At 40.7% G+C, this 17,596-nt stretch overlaps 1 protein-coding gene across 1 annotated transcript in view; it reads left to right on the top strand.

Annotated features, from left to right (window-relative positions):
* Nucleotides 1-5,206: 5,206 nt before the first annotated feature.
* LOC139562890 (synaptic vesicle membrane protein VAT-1 homolog-like) overlaps nucleotides 5,207-17,596 on the top strand; it is a 32,959-nt gene continuing 20,569 nt past the window's right edge. Inside the window, exons 1-7 of the mRNA XM_071381018.1 lie at nucleotides 5,207-5,524; nucleotides 6,525-6,654; nucleotides 6,914-7,129; nucleotides 7,912-8,054; nucleotides 9,736-9,839; nucleotides 13,277-13,332; nucleotides 13,471-13,665. Of these exons, the coding sequence (XP_071237119.1) occupies nucleotides 5,298-5,524; nucleotides 6,525-6,654; nucleotides 6,914-7,129; nucleotides 7,912-8,054; nucleotides 9,736-9,839; nucleotides 13,277-13,332; nucleotides 13,471-13,665 (1,071 nt within the window). The 5' untranslated portion in view covers nucleotides 5,207-5,297. The remainder of the gene's footprint in view (nucleotides 5,525-6,524; nucleotides 6,655-6,913; nucleotides 7,130-7,911; nucleotides 8,055-9,735; nucleotides 9,840-13,276; nucleotides 13,333-13,470; nucleotides 13,666-17,596) is intronic.

The following is a 17,596-nucleotide window of genomic DNA, read 5'->3' as shown; positions in this document are numbered from 1 at the left end:
CAGGACCCTTATGTCTTTATTAAAGGGATACTTCAGGATTTTGCCTACACTACTGTAGAACTTATAATTTGCCGGTGTCTTAACAACTTCATTAGATAGTAATAATCACTGTGTTGACCTACTTCTACTGTGGCCCCAATGCGACCCATACTTGGTAAATGTACTGCAGTTTTTTCTACTGGGAAATTCGCCAGCAGGTGGGGCCCACTAGCTATTTCCCTGGCCAATATTTTTGTGGGTTAGTACTTAAAGTGAGAATACATTTTACTACATAGTAGACTACTTGAGATGTAACTTTGTTGCTCACTTATTCATAAACAGGTTATGATTGAATTATAGACATAAACTATTGCCAGTAAATGGGCATTCATAATTTTGATATTCCCCAAATACTGATATACAGTGTCATGTAGCCTATGTGTTGTGGTAGTCAATCAATGTTAGGTTCATGTTTTGATACTCACAAATATTTGAATTTATGTGCCTGTAAGAAGACATTTGCGAATAACCTTGTCTGATCACGTGCTCATTTGTAGCCACAATAGTGGAATTTGCAACAACAAAAAAAGTGGAATTTGCGGTTCATCTTCAAAATAAAAGTCCCCCATTTGAAAGTGATGTTAAGGGATAAAAATAGTGGAATCATGTCATACTTGAACAGAATAATCCTAAACAAATTTGGATGTTGTTACATTATTTAAAATTAAATACAATAATTAATTAATTTGACAATAAACAGAAAAATCTGTTGAAATCCAACTGCATTGTGTTATGTCAGATAATGCGTAAATTCCGCCTGCACTGATCGGTTGAGAGACGCGCTTTGCATAGGAGTGATGCCATCTGACATAAGACAATGATCCCACTGTGGATGTATTAGACTGCATAATTGCATTGGGGGACATACATACAGTACAAGTCAAAAGTTTGGATACACCTCATTCAAGGGTTTTTCTTTATTTTTACTATTTTCTACATTGTTGTAGCAACCAAAAAAGTGTTCAACAAATGAAAATATATTTTATATTTGAGATTCTTCAAAGTAGCCACCCTTTGCCTTGATGACAGCTTTGCAAACTCTTGGCATTCTCTCAACCAGCTTCATGAGGTAGTCACCTAGAATGCATTTCAATTAACAGGTGTGCCTTGTTGAAAGTTAATTTGTGGGATTTCTTTCCTTAATGTTTTTGAGACAATCAGTTGTGTTGTGACAAGGTATACATAAAATAGCCCTATTTGGTAAAAGTCCATATTATGGCAAGAACAGCTCAAATAAGCAAAGAGAAGTGACAGTCCATCATTACTTTAAGACATGAAGGTCTGTCAATCTGGAAAATGTCAAGAACTTTTAATGTTTCTTCAAGTGCAGTTACAAAAGCCATCAAGCGCTATGATGAAACTGGCTCTTGAGGACCACCACAGGAAAGGAAGACCCAGAGTTACCTCTGCTGCAGAGGTTAAATTCAGTAGAGTTAACTGCACCTCAGATTGCAACCCATATAAAAAATAAATGTTTATTTTTATTTCACCTTTATTTAACCAGGTAGGCTAGTTGAGAACAAGTTCTCATTTGCAACTGCGACCTGGCCAAGATAAAGCATTGCAATTCGACACATAGAACAACACAGAGTTACACATGGAATAAACAAAACATACAGTCAATAATACAGTAGAACAAAGAAAACAAAATGTCTATATACAGTGAGTGCAAATGAGGTAAGATAAGGGAGTTAAGGCAATAAATAGGCCATGGTGGCGAAGTAATTACAATATAGCAATTAAACACTGGAATGGTAGATGTGCAGAAGAGATACAGTAGAGATACTGGGGTGCAAAGGAGCAAGATAAATAAATACAGTATGGGGATGAGGTAGGTAGATAGATGGGCTGTTTACAGATGGGCTATGTACAGGTGCAGTGATCTGTGAGCTGCTCTGACAGCTGGTGCTTAAAGCTAGTGAGGGAGATATGAGTCTTCAGCTTCAGAGATATTTGCAGTTCGTTCCAGTCATTGGCAGCAGAAAACTGCAAGGAAAGACGACCAAAGGAGGAATTGGCTTTGGGGGTGACCAGTGAGATATACCTGCTGGAGCGCGTGCTACGAGTGGGTGCTGCTATGGTGACCAGTGAGCTGAGATAAGGCGGGGCTTTACCTAGCAGAGACTTGTAGATAACCTGTAGCCAGTGGGTTTGGCGACGAGTATGAAGCGAGGGCCAACCAACGAGAGCGTACAGGTCGCAATGGTGGGTAGTGTATGGGGCTTTGGTGACAAAACGGATGGCACTGTGATAGACTGCATCCAGTTTGTTGAGTAAAGTGTTGGAGACTATTTTATAGATGACATCACCGAAGTCGAGGATCAGTAGGATGGTCAGTTTTACGAGGGTATGTTTGGCAGCATGAGTGAAGGATGCTTTGTTGCGATATAGGAAGCCGATTCTAGATTTAATTTTGGATTGGAGATGCTTAATGTGAGTCTGGAAGGAGAGTTTACAATCTAACCAGACACCTAGGTATTTGTAGTTGTCCACGTATTCTAAGTCAGAGCCGTCCAGAGTAGTGATGCTGGACGTGCGAGCAGGTGCGGGCAGTGATCGGTTGAATAGCATGCATTTAGTTTTACTTGCGTTTAAGAGCAGTTGGAGGCCACGGAAGGAGAGTTGTATGGCATTGAAGCTTGTCTGGAGGTTAGTTAACAGTGTCCAAAGAGGGGCCAGAAGTATACAGAATGGTGTCGTCTGCGTAGAGGTGTATCAGAGAATCACCAGCAGCAAGAGCAACATCATTGATGTATACAGAGAAGAGAGTCGGCCCAAGGATTGAACCCTGTGGCACCCCCATAGGGACAGCCAGAGGTCCGGACAACAGGCCCTCCGATTTGACACAACTGAACTCTATCAGAGAAGTAGTTGGTAAACCAGGCGAGGCAATCATTTGAGAAACCAAGGCTGTCGAGTCTGCCAATAAGAATGTGGTGATTGACAGAGTCGAAAGCCTTGGCCAGGTCGATGAATACGGCTGCACAGTAATGTCTCTTATCGATGGCAGTTATGATGTTGTTTAGGAAATGCTTCACAGAGTTCCAGTAACAGACATCAACTGTTCCGAAGACACTGGGTGAATCAGGCCTTCATGGTTGAATTGCTGCAAAGAAACCACTACTAAAGGACACCAATAAGAAGAAGAGACTTGATCGGGCCAAGAAACACAAGCAATGAACATTAGACCGGTGGAAATCTGTTCTTTGGTCTGATGAGTCCAAATTTGAGATTTTTGGTTCCAACCGCCGTGTTTTTGTGAGACGCAGAGTAGGTGAACGGATGATTTCCACATGTGTGGTTCTCCATGAAGCATGGAGGAGGAGGTTCAAATTCAAGGCACACTTAACCAGCATGGCTCCCACAGCATTCCGCAGTGATACACCATCCCATCTGGTTTGCGCTTAGTGGGATTATCATTCATTTTTCAACAGGACAATGACCCAAAACACACCTCCAGGCTGTGTAAGGGCTATTTGACCAAGAAGAAGAGTGATGGTGCTGCATCAGATGACCTGGCCTCCACAATCACCCGACCTCAACCCAATTGAGATGGTTTGGGATGAGTTGGACTGTAGAGTGAAGGAAAAGCAGCCAACAAGTGCTCAGCATATGTGGGAATTCCTTCAAGACTGTTGGAAAAAGCATTCCTTATTAAGCTGGTTGAGAGAATGCCAAGAGTGTGCAAAGGGTGACTACTTTGAAGAATCTCAAATATAAAATATATTTTGATTTGTTTAACACTTGTTTGGTTACTACATGATTCCATATGTGTTATTTCATAGTTTTGATGTCTTCACAATTATTCTACAATGTAGAAAATAGTACAAATAAAGAAAACCCTTGAATGAGTAGGTGTGTCCAAACATTTGACTGGTACTGTATATTCACTGTACAGCCTTACAGCGTTTAATTGGTGCACAATCCATAGGTATCAGCCTACTCAGTGACACCCACAGAACACAATATCGTTATCAGAATCATATGTGTACAGGATTATGTTTACAAAAATGTTGACGTTAATGCCGTAGTTGTAGGCCACATGTTTGGTGAAAATCACTACAATAAATGTACTTTAGTTGTCAGCCTTGCCTGATATTGCTACACTAGCTACCTAACGTACTTCTCTCCTTACTGCAGGACGTGTTGTTGTGTTGCCTGCTTTGCAGCACAAACTATCACAATTGGGCAGTAGACTGTATTACGGTGACATCAAAATGGTTACTACCAATATTTTAAGTTATATATCGTGTAGGCTGCTGTCCTACTCTAAATATAATCAAGTGGCATGGAACAAATTCGCCACGTTACTGGCCCGTGAAGCACCTGCTGCTCAGTGGGTAAGCACCTCGATATCATACGGTTGTACTGGTCATTCACACGGGCTTCTTGTACGTTAGCTGACATCCAGATGGTGACCAATACTACAAGTTACTTCCCCCTCGTCCATTGAAATAAACATAACTTTATTTTACAAGTTTGAATTAGTGCCAATGCCATGCTTCTGTTTTTGCCATCAAGTCAACATTAACTAGGCTCATCAGCACGACTGACTGAACCGAAGCCTTTCGTCTCCACTCGACTCTAAACTGCACTACATACGTGATCAATTTGGGCACTAGGCGTGTCCCTGCTAATGATTTATATATACACTAGATGACTGTAAGGGGGCGCCGAGTTGTAGTTTTGTACCTCCATCTTGGCACTTCCCCACTAGTGTAAAACAAATATTTTGGAAGCTACATAAATACATGTATGAATATGTATGAACTTTCCAATTTGTAAGTCGCTCTGGATAAGAGCGTCTGCTAAATGACTTAAATGTAAATGTAAAAATGTATGACTGTCTACATTCGTTTTTGCCACGTGTATTATGTTACAGACAATGTAATACATACTTTTAAATCATATTATGCGAGCTAAACGTAAATTAAAAAATATATATTTTTTATAAAATCCTTAAAGTATATATTTTTTAGATGAATAATGTTACTGTCCCTACTACAAATAAAACAATACTTAAATGCATGCAATTTTGTCCTTGAAACGTTTGATTGAGGAGTGCCAATATGGCGAGTGTGGCTTCAAATTCTCTCATTGGCCAGTACACAGCACAAGCAATCCAAGGTTTATAAACATCTTTGGTGCGAATAGCCTCTCCCTCTTCCAAAAGAGAACTGATTCGGCTCATACTGCGCATTCTGAACTTGGAAGGAGGGAAGGACCAGTTACAAACTCGAGCATCCCCTTCCAGCCTCATGAAGCCCACCGACATGGCTAAAGAAGGAACGGAGATGACAGAGGAAACTGAGCACATGATAGAGAAGAATAGAGCAAAAGAAACAGAAAATGTATCTGCAGGAGATACCAAAGAAATGCGAGCCGTAATACTTTCCGGTTTCGGGGGTCTCAACAAACTCCGGGTAACCAAGAAGGCGATGCCTGAGCCACAGGAGGGGGAAGTGAAAATTCGCGTCAAAGCATGGTAAACGTTGCATATTAAACTGTTGATTAATTGCTACATTGATGCCTGCCTATATGATCTTAAAATATCAGTGATTCGAAGTTACCACATTCACAAGTGTATTGCAACATGTTGCAGATTCTGATTCAGTATGGGCGACCCATGAATAAAAGGTTCAACTCGACCTGTATAGTTTGTAAAAGTGACACGAGAAAAGGACTCGTTGCATTCACGAAGCCACATGCCCTCTGATGTTTCACTGTCTGTAGTAGATGATTAAGATGATTCATGTGGACCAATGTGGTCTGTGGACCAATCATGCAAATGAAAAGCAAAAACACCTGAAATGTTGGAATGAATTACAATTTGGCTTGATACAATTATTTGCTTGGCTTGTTCTTGACTGATCATCTTAATGAGCTTTTATTGGCTATGGCAGAAGGGGGAATAGTTACTGTAAATACCTCAAGCTAGGTGAAATTGATTTTCTCATTACAACTGGCTCATACAAAGTCCTACAGTTGTGGTATTTGTGCTCTATTCTCTTATGATAGGCTACTTGGCATTTAGTAAGTAGATTCTGTTGAGGGATTGAATAATTGTCTTTAGTCCAACCATATTGTTTTATTGATAATATTGAAATACATAATAAATACACATAAACTATACTTTCAACAAGTGGCATGCAATTTTTCCATAAGAGGGAGAGCCTGTTACAGATATGCTCTATCACAGATTGGCTATTCATTGTTCAGTGCATGTGAATCACCATGGCCTTGGAACTGTAGCACCTTTTATTAGTCTGGAATTCAAGCATGGGTTTGTAGATGTCAAACAGTTTGTGTTGTGAATTTATGACTGCGAAGGCATTTATTTACTAACATATTTTAAGTCTAAGTAACATTTATCGAATAGTGAAAATGTCCATCATGCATTATTGTGTCTTCTCCAATCACCTAAGTGAAAAATAAATAACTGCTTGATTGTGAGGTTAATAATAATGAGACATTTACTGTTGCAGTGGCTTGAACTTCCTGGATCTTATGGTGCGTCAAGGTAATATTGACAATCCTCCGAAAACTCCACTTGTCCCTGGATTTGAATGTTCTGGAATAGTTGAGGCGATGGGAGAAAACACCAAGGGATTCGAGGTCAGTGAATCCAGATCACAGTATGTTACAGATATTATGTCATGGATTAGTAGCACAACTACATTGATCTCACTTTGCATTTTTACCTCCCAAATTATTGATTTGTGTTCCAGTTTGAAATGGTTAATGTTGATATTTTGAAATGCATTGGTCAGAGTAGCATGTGAGGTTTGTTGCATTTCTAAAACAAACCTGTAAACATGTCACCTCCAAAATGTGCATTTATCATATTTTATAGCTTACCTTTTCCTCTCTTCAGATAGGAGACCGGGTTATGGCTTTTGTAAATTACAACGCCTGGGCAGAGGTGGTTTGCACACCGCTGGATTACGTCTATAACATGCCTGATGATATGACTTTTCCTGAGGCAGCGGCCTTCTCCATGAACTTCGTGGCTGCCTACATGATGCTGTTTGAGGTTGCCAATCTCCGAGAGGGGATGTCAGTATTGGTCCACTCAGCAGGGGGGGGTGTGGTAAGTCAACTCCCGAAAGGAGGTGGAAAGAAATCATCTCCTGAAAATGATATCAGTGATGTTACTATAGATACCGCCAAGGTGTGTATCTCTGGTGGCTCTTGAGGGTAACAGCCTGTGGCTATTATCAGACAGCTCAGATGCTGTTTTACATAATGCTGTATTCATGATTGAAGATGATGGTGAGATGTGGCTGAGAAAACGACATCTAGGAAAGATGTGACTGTGGTTGAAGATGGAGAGTATCTGGGCTGTGCTGGTTACAGTATATATGCACACAGACTCTTCAGATTTTTTTTTTTTTTTTTTTTTTTTTTTACAAGACATTGAATTATCAGGCTCATGTAGCACATTTCCCTTTAGCGAAAGCACTGTTAGTGATTCCCAGCTTTAATAATTAAACATAACTAGAGATGTAACTATACTCTACTCTAGAGATGCTCCTACAGACTGTAATTCATGAACAACCTCTTACAGTGTGTCAACATACAGTAGAGCGACTGCTCAGATTTCAGACTGATGCACACAATGGGGTATAACTCTGTTGTTTAATTCACACATGTAGTACCATACTGTAGTAGAGATGGACAAGAAAACATTTACTGTCTTTACCTAGTGTGTTGAATGATTAGAACAGGATGAGAATAATTATTATAATTATTTTTCATATAAAATATGGATTATGGTTGGTAAATCTGTGGAAATGTCATTGTCTGGATTGGCCTTGTGTAATACTGTCTGTGTCTTGGAGAGTCTGACTGGGATTGTGTGGTGTTTTTCAGGGTCAAGCTGTGGCTCAGCTGTGCTCCACAATACCCAGCGTCACCGTGTTTGGAACGGCCTCATCTTTCAAACATGAAGCCATCAAAGACTCTGTGACCCACCTCTTCGACAGAAATGCTGATTATGTACAAGAAGTTAAAAAGTAAGGTTTGTTTTTTGTTCTACAATAGCAATTATTGGGATAAAATCTTTCTTCTAAACATAGAGCTGCAGAGGTAATTGTTCTACACAATTGTTATGAATAAGACTAATTTGTTAGCAAATGTGTAATTTCGTTGGATCTTACAGATTTATTAAAATATGTTTAGATATAATTTCACATAATTACTAATGATCTCTTTCGATTTATAATGTGCAATTTGATATGTACATATGAAATGATAATGTGATAACGTAGAACACAGAGCATGTAGAGCTCAGGGAGGATGCAGATGTTAGTCGATGCCATATTTGGACGTGTGTGGCTACGGTCCCTATGGCAACACGCAGCTCGTCTCCGAGAGCAACGGCAGTGTGTGGGGCAGAGTGCTCAGAGGCTCTCTGAAGGCAACCTGCAACAGGCTGTCTGCTGGGGACGTGGAACAGCTGGGCCAATCAGGAAAGCGCCCTGATGCCTCATAAATACTATGCCCATTCAGATCACTCTGCATGTCATTGTCTTGTCTGTTCCAAACATATTACTCACCATATGTCTGCTGCAGAGGGACAAGTGAGAGCCATGAAAAAATGAGTTTTGATCAGTCATGGAAATAAAAGTGCTGGAAACAAATTGGCTCCCTTTTAAAAACAAGATGGAGAACAAGCTTTGGAGGAAAAATACTTTTGGTGTAGGTACAGACAACTAGCACAAAAATAATATTGCGATATTGTCAAAATGATATGATATATCGTTCAAAAATAATATCCCGATATGTAACTGTATGGATTTAGTCTCCCATCACTAATTATCTTGTTTGATTGGCAATCAGTGCAATCCATAGGGATGCTGCCACCTCAATAGGAGACCATCAGAAAAGAACCCTCTATGCCAAGGCTAACTTCATGTCTACTGTCTAATAGGAATAGTGTTTTGGAGGTGAGTCATGCAGTCAGGAGGCTTAAAGCATGTCCATCCGATAATCACATTCTGAATTTATTCTGAAGTGCTTTATAAATGCATACATTCAACCAAGCTTTCCTCTTGAGTTCCTTTCTTAAGGAGCCTAATCCTTGGTTCCCCCTCAGTACTTATTGACAGAGGGAGAATACTGTCTGCCTGCATATCACAATGGTAGTAAATACAGCCATATCAGAGGGAGGGGCAGATTAATAAGCCTTTCATCTCTGTGGCCCCACATTCCTCTCAGGATCAAGAGAAAAGCAAAATTAAATTGGTCTTAAGTCGCTCCTTTTACAATATGCAAGGCCATGGGCATCATAAGACCGCCGAGCAGTTTAGCCAAGCAGGCGGTCAGGCCACCAGGCAGAAAGGAAGGCTATAGGACCCCTTGATCAGAACATGCCTCTCATTCTTTCTTTTACATTTGTGCTCTTAAGTGAGTCATGCCACGAAAAATCGCACTGATGGTTAACCTGTCCAATGCTTTTAATACTGTATCACTTGAAATCAAGAGTGGAATTTGATGGAACAAAAGGCTGATTGAATTGTCAATAAAGTGGATTGTTTATTATTTGCTAAAAATATATAAATGTAACTATTGAAATCTGAACTAAACATTGAATGACTAATAGATTGATAGGCCTCTGATGAAGCCTGTAGTTGAGGCTGTCTGTAAATGAGGAACATGTTGATTCTCGTTAATTGAATTTCCTGTATTTGGTAGGATCTCTCCAGAGGGAGTGGACATTGTCCTGGACTGTCTGTCTGGGGAGAACACTGGTAAAGGCCTCGGTCTGCTGAGGCCTCTGGGAACCTACATCCTCTACGGTTGGTGTCCTATCAGGATGCTACTCATAAATTTGCTACATTGTGCCACCAGTATCGCACATAAGACTCTTGAGATATGATGTGCTGTTAGCCTGTGAATGATGAAGTTTCTTTAGTGACATTTTTAATTTAGAACATTTCAAACTTACTGACAGGTATTGTATATAGGTTAGGCACCATTGTACTTGTGCTATACTGTACATATACACTGCCTTCAAGAAGTATTCACACCCCTTGACTTATTCTATATCTTGTTGTTTTACAGCCGGAATTCAAAATGGATTAAATATATATTTTTTCTCACTCATCTACACACAATACCCCGCAATGACAAAGTGAAAACATGTTTTTAGAAATGTTAGCAAATCTAATTTACTTAAGTATTCACACTCCTGAGTCAATACATGTAGCGGTAGGTAGCCTAGTGGTTATAGTGTTGGGCCAGTAACCGAAAGGTTGCTAGATCGAATCCCCGAGCTGACAAGGTAAAAATCTGTCGTTCTGCCCCTGAACAAGGCTGTTCCCTAGTAGGCTGTCATTGTTATTAAGAATTTGTTCTTAACTGACTTGCCTAGTTAAATAAAAGTTAAATAAAAAAATGTAAAACATTTGGCAGCAATTACAACTGTGAGTCTTTCTTGCAAACCTGGATTGTACAATATTTGGCCATTATTCTTAAAAAAAAAAAATGTTGATCATTACAAGACTTCCCATAAATTTTCAAGCAGATTTAAGTCAAAACGGTAACTTGCCACTCAGAAACATACACTGTCTTCTTGGTAAGCAACTTCAGTGTAGATTTGGCCTTGTGTTTTAGATTGTTGTCCTGCTGAAAGGTGAATTCATCTCCCAGTGTCTGGTGGAACAAGGTTTTCCTGTTGGATTTGCCTGTGCTTAGCTCCATTCTCTTTCTTTTGTATTCTGAAAAACTCCCCAGTCCTTAATGATTACAAGCATACCCATAACTTGATGCAGCCACCACTATGCTTGAAAATATGGAGAGTAGTACTCGGTAATGTGTTGTATTGGATTTGCCCCAAACATAATACTTTGTATTCAGGACAAAAAATGTATTGTTTTACCACATGTTTTGCATTATTACTTTAGTGTCTTGTTGCAAACTGGATGCATATTTTTGAATAGTTTTGTTCTGTACAAGATTCCTTCTTTTCACTGTCAATTAATTTAGTATTGTAGAGTAACTACAATGTTGTTGATCAATCCTCAGTTTTTTCCTATCACAGCCATTAAACTCTGTAACTGTTTTAAAGTCACTATTGGCATGGGGAAATCCCTGAGCGGTTTCCTTCCTCTCCGGCAACTGAGTTAGAAAGGACACCTGTATCTTTGTAGTGACTGGGTGTATTGATACACCATCCAAAGTGTAATTAATAACTCCACTGTGCTCAAAGGGATATTCAATGTCTGCTTTTTATTTTATTTTATTTTTTACCCATCTACAAATAGGTGCCCTTCTTTGCAAGGCATTGGAAACCCTCCCTGGTCTTTGTAATTGAATCTGTATTTGAAATGCACCGCTCGACTGAGGGACCTTACATATAATTGTATGTATGGGTTACAGAGATGAGGTAGTCATTCAAAATTCATGTTAAAAACTATTAATTCACCCAGAGTCCATGCAACTACTTACACTACTTGACCAAAAGTATGTGGACACTTGCTAGTCGGACATCTCATTCCAAAATCATGAGCATTAATATGGAGTTGATCCCCCTTTGCTGCTATAACAGCCTCCACTCTTCTGGGAAGGCTTTCCACTAGATGTTGGAATATTTTTGTGGTGACTTGCTTCCGTTCAGTCAAAAGAGCATTAGTGAGGTCGGGCACGGATGTTGGGCGATTAGGCCTGGCTCGCAGTCTGTATGGACTTCGCTTTGTGCACAGGGGCATTGTCATGCTGAAACAGGAAAGGGCCTTCCCCAAACTGTTGCCACAAAGTTGGAAGCATAGAATCATCTAGAATGTCAGTGTATGCTGTAGCGTTAAGATTTCCCTTAACTGTATCTAAGGAGCCTAGCCTGAACCATGAAAAATAGCCCCAGACCATTATTCCTCCTCCACCAAACTTTACAGTTGGGACTATGCATTCGAGCAGGTAGCATTCTCCAAACCCAGATTTGCCCGTCAGACGGCAAGATGGTAAAGTGCGCTTCATCACTCCAGAGAACGCATTTCCACTGCTCTAGAGTTCAATGGCGGTGAGCTTTACATCACTCCAGCCGACGCTTGGCATTGCGCATGGTGGAAACCCATTTCATGAAGCTCCCGACAAACAGTTCTTGTGCCGACGTTGCTTCCAGAGGCAGTTTGGAACTCGGTAGTGAGTATTGCAACCGAGGACAGACGATTTTTACGCGCTACGCACTTCAGCACTCAGCGGTCCCGTTCTGTGAGCTTGTGTGGCCTACCACTTCGCGGCTGAGCCGTTGTTCCTCCTAGACGTTTCCACTTCACAATAACAGCACTTACAGTTGACCGGGGCAGCTCTAGCAGGGCAGAAATGTGTCGTTTTGTCTATGGAGATGACATGGCTGTGTGCTCGATTATATACACCTGTGTGGCTGAAATAGCCAAATCCACTAATTTGAAGGGGTGTCCATATACTTTTGTATATATAGTGTGTGTGACTTGTTAAGCACATTTTTACTCCTGAACTTATTTAGGCTTGCCATAACAAAGGGGTTGAATACTTGTTGACTCAAGACATTTTAGCTTTTCATTAAAAAAAAAGACAAAAATGGCTTTGACGTTATGGGGTACGAAAAATTGCAATTTAATCTATTTTAAATTCAGGCTAAAACACAACAAAATGTGGAAAAAGTCAACAGGTGTGAATACTTTCTGAAGGCACTGTTTCCTATGACATAGCTTAGACCACAAATATTTTTTACGTTTCTTGTAAGCTCTTTCACCTTGTCTAAGGACACTTAGAATACAGATGGTCCTATTATTTATAGGTAATATCCCTCCATCTACTCAATAGTCAATCTGGACAGAATTTAAGCGACCGCTTGAACCTCATTGAAAACCAAGCGTGCGTTGTGATTCAGTGTGAAATGTAGGTTAATTCAAATGGATAAAAAAAATGATACCTGAATTTATTTTACTGACCCTGGCTTTTATCCACATCTGAATTGTTTAATTACAAGAGTCTTCCTGGGTTTCAGATAATGTAGAATTAGTGTTTCTGTCAGTATGACAGTCGTGGAGTTGTAACACTAGTGCGGCATGAATCAATTAATAATATAACGGTGAACAGAGTTCATTAGCTGTGCCAGATCTAAAGGAGGCAACCACTCCTCCCCCACAATAACCCCTCACGGCTCTTTACGGTTCACCTATCACTTCAGCCCAACAGTTAACACAGCCACCCTGTCTCTCTCTATAAGCTTGTGTCTTTGTTTTTGTGTTTTCAGGCTCATCAAACATGGTGACCGGGGAAACAAAGAGTTTCTTCAGCCTTGCAAAATCTGTGAGTCAGAAAAGTCTGTCACTGAGTTTATAGAATGGAACAGTCTGTTTAATATTTATCGAACATTCATTACTTACAATGAAACACAAATGAGTTATTGGGGTAAGTGATGTGTGTGTCTCTGGTTTGACTCCCCAGTGGTGGCAGGTTGAGAAGGTGAACCCTATTAAACTCTACGAGGAGAACAAGGTCATGGCTGGATTCTCGCTGCTCAACCTCCTGTTCAAGCAGGGCAGGTGTGGGCAGGTGAAAACGGTGGTGGAGAAACTCTTCTCCCTCTACAACCAGAAGAAGATCAAACCTGTGGTGGACTCCCTGTGGGCACTGGAGGAGGTAAGTGGACAGCTGGTGGGCAGGGACATTTCCCTGAACACATCTGGCATGATGTCTTTAACTGGTAGGTCTACTATACAGCCAATCTGGGAATGATCCACACGGTCACTAAGGAAACACAGATGGGTAGTAGGAAAGTTTTAGAGAAGGTGGTATGGAAACATCCTGGATGGAGTGTCATCTGTTGTTTGTCACTTTTCCGCTGTTAGTGGACGTTGGTTCGGCCCGCAGATGGCAGGTGGGCCGTTGAGACCGGTTGCTTGTTTTGATGGATGCAGTTATGCGACGTTCACATTCACGCCCACATGAATTCCATACATCAATCTCCTCTCCATCTCTGCCAGTGCATCTCTCTGGGTGTCTGTTTTCCTCTTTCTGTTTCTACACCGTCACCAACTCTGTTTGTAAAGAAACACAAATGTGACATTTGGGTGTTTCACACATTCTGCTATTTCTGTGGACTTGATAGTGGAACTGCTAGTGGTTAGCAGGCAGCTCAGCACAGAGGGTCATAGAGTCATTTATTGAGACTACAGTCCTGCTGCTATGAGGTAGATGATTGGTGGTTTAATTATTCACAAGATCCCCTGCTTATAGAACAGTGAAAGACCTTCCGGAGCTTTCCTCTCCATTCATATTACTGGTGTTTACCTCCACTCAGTTATTTTTATTTATACACCTATACAGTATACATACATACACATATTGACCAAAATCTGTTTCAAGTGAAAAAATGTATAGACAAATTGAATTATTTCTGTCCTTCCTATCGAATGTCTGAGACACTACTGTACATTTCATTTATCCATTCCAGGAAATGTGAATAGTTTCTCTGGTAAGGCTGACATGTTATTATTTGAGTAGAAACAGTCAAGGAGATACAGTGTGTCATGTAATTTGATTTAATTACATTGTGTTGGTTAGGTGGCCAGTTCAAATCACTGAGCCGACCTCTGATTCAGAGGGGTTGGGTTAAAAGCGTAAGTAAAGTTTTGGTTGTGTGCACTAGACCAGTGGTTCCCAAACTTTTTATAGTCCCATACCCCTTCAAACATTCAACCTCCAGCTGTGTACCCCCTCTAGCACCAGGGTCAGCGCACTCTCAAATGTTGTTTTTTGTCATCATTGTAAGCCTGCCACATGAGTGTGAGTTTTTGTCACAACCCGGCTCATGGGAAGTGACAAAGAGCTCTTATAGGACCAGGGCACAAATAATAATAATCAATAATTTTGCTCTTTATCTCACCATCTTACATATAAAACCTCATTTGTTAATTGAAAATTGTGAATAACTCACCACATGTTAATGAGAAGGGTGTGCTTGAAAGGATGCACATAACTCTGCAATGTTGGGTTGTATTGTATTGGAGAGAGTCTCAGTCTTAAATAATTTTCTACACACAGTCTGGGCCTTTATTTAGTTTTCATACCAGGGAGGGCTGAGAATCCACTCTCACATAGGTACGTGGTTGCAAAGTGCATCAGTGTCTTAACATCGCGATTTGCCAAGGCAGGATACTCTGAGCGCAGCCCAATCCAGAAATCTGGCAATGACTTCTGACTAAATTCAATTTTCACAGTTTTCGATGAGGCTCTCTTGGTCAGATATCAGTAAGTGGACTGGAGGCAGGGCATGAAAGGGATAACGAATTCAGTTGTTTGTGTCATCCGTTTCGGGAATGTACCGGCATAATTGCGCACCCAACTCACTTCAGTGCTTCCCTATATCACATTTGACATTGTCCGTAAGCTTGAGTTAATTTGCACACAAACAATCATACAATGATGGAAAGACCTGTGTGTTGTCCTTGTTAATGCAGACAGAGAAGAGCTCCAACTTGTTAATCCTAGTCTAAATTTTGTCCCGCACATTGAATGTAGTTGCGGAGAGTCCCTGTATTCCTAGATTCAGATAATTCAGGCGAGAAAAAACATCACCCAGATAGGCCAGTCATGTGAGAAACTCATCATCATGCAAGTGGTCAGACAAGTGAAAAATATGGTCAGTAAAGAAAACTTTAAGCTCGTCTCTCAATTTAAAAAAGTGTCAATACTTTGCCCCTTGATAACCAGCACACTTGTATGTTGTAAAAGTGTTACATGGTTGCTGCCCATATCATTGCATAGTGCAGAAAATACACGAGAGTTCAGGGTCCTTGCTTTAAAAAAGCATTTTCACTGTAGTGTCCAAAACGTCTTTCAAGCTGTCAGGCATTCCTTTGGTAGCAAGAGCCTCTCTGTGGATGATGCAGTGTACCCAAGTGGCGTCGGGAGCAAATGCTTGCACGCGCGTTACCACTCCACTATGTCTCCCTGTCATGGCTTTTGTGCCATCAGTACAGATACCAACACATCTTGACCACCAAAGTCCATTTGATGTCACCAAGATGTCCAGTACTTTAAAAATATCCTCTCCTGTTGTCTTGGTTTCCAGTGGTTTGCAGAAGAGGATGTCATCCTTAATTGACCCCCCATAAATGTAACGGACATATACCAGGAGCTGTGCCAGGCCTGACACATCTGTTTACTCATGCAGCTGTAACGCATAGAATTCACTGGCTTGTATGCAAAGCAGTAATTGTTTCAAAACATCTCCTGTTATGTCACTGATGCATCATGAAACAGTGTTGTTTGATAAAGGCATTGTCTGTATAGTTTTTTGGGGCCTTTTCCACCAGCATTGTCCCAGCCATATCCGCGGCAGCAGGTAGAATTAAAGTCCAACGTCCCTGTCTGTTGGTCGGTTCTTTCCCGGGTAAGGAGGCAGTAGCTCTTCGGCTGCGTCAGATTCACAACTGTCAGTGTCCATGCCAGCTGGGCTAACAACAAATGTAGAATTACTGATAATAGCATTGGATGTGCTTGTGGAAGCAGAACAACTTGTGTCAATGACAGGTGCAGGTGTAGTACTGCTGGTAGTAGCAGTACTACTAGTAGAGTATGGATACGGGCCTTACTTTTTTCTTTTACCATTTATACATTTTTGAGCAAGCGGAATGAGCAGCAGCTACTTTTGGCTACATACGGACCGTTAGTGGAATTCCCACGAGAGAGAAGCGGTTAATGTGATTGGATGTTAATTATTTGACTAGGCTACCTGTATTTGACATTGTGTTGTTATTTTGCTGAACACTAGATGGTTGAATTTTATTTTTGGCAGTGAAACGAGGCTACTCAGGCGAGAAAAAAACCTCCCCCAAATGTATAGACCCTTTGGAAAATATAAATGGACTGTTTTAAAATGTGAAGGAAAAAAATATATATTTAAAAAAAAATGTGAATCACATTTTTCTTTGTCTTACCCCCAAAGGCTGGTTTGGTACATGATTCTGTACAGTACACTCTTAGAAAAAAAGGTTCCAAAAGGGTTCTTCAGCTGTACCCATAGGAGAACCGTTTTGTTTCCAGGTAGAACTCTTTTGGGTTCCATGTTGAACCATCCTTGGAAAGGGTTCTACCTGGAACCAAAAGGGTTTTACCTGGAACAATAAAGTGTTCTTCAAAGGGTTATCCTATGGAGATAGCCGAAGAACCCTTATTGGTTCTAAATAGCACCTTTTTTTCTAAGAGTTGTCCTCCACAAGAGGACATTTAATAAATGGGCTCCCTTGTGTTCAGAACACAGCCTTAGTTGAACAGCCACCTGTGATTTGCTTGAAGACAGCAAGCAATAAATAAAGGATTTATTTTATACTGAACAAAATTATAAACGCAACATGCAACAATTTCAACCATTTTACTGAGTTACAGTTCATAGAAGGAAATCAGGCAATTGAAATAAATACATTAGGCCCAAATCTAGAGATTTCACATGACTGGGCATGGGCACAGCCATGGGTGGGCCTGGGAGGGCATAGGCCCACCCACTGGGAAGCCAGGCCCAGCCAATCAGAATGTTTTTCCCCACGAAAGAGCTTTATTACAGATGGAA

This window comes from Salvelinus alpinus, chromosome 33 (genome assembly GCF_045679555.1).
Source record: "Salvelinus alpinus chromosome 33, SLU_Salpinus.1, whole genome shotgun sequence".
Taxonomy (NCBI): domain Eukaryota; kingdom Metazoa; phylum Chordata; class Actinopteri; order Salmoniformes; family Salmonidae; genus Salvelinus; species Salvelinus alpinus.
This window is presented reverse-complemented; position numbering and strand designations above follow the sequence as displayed.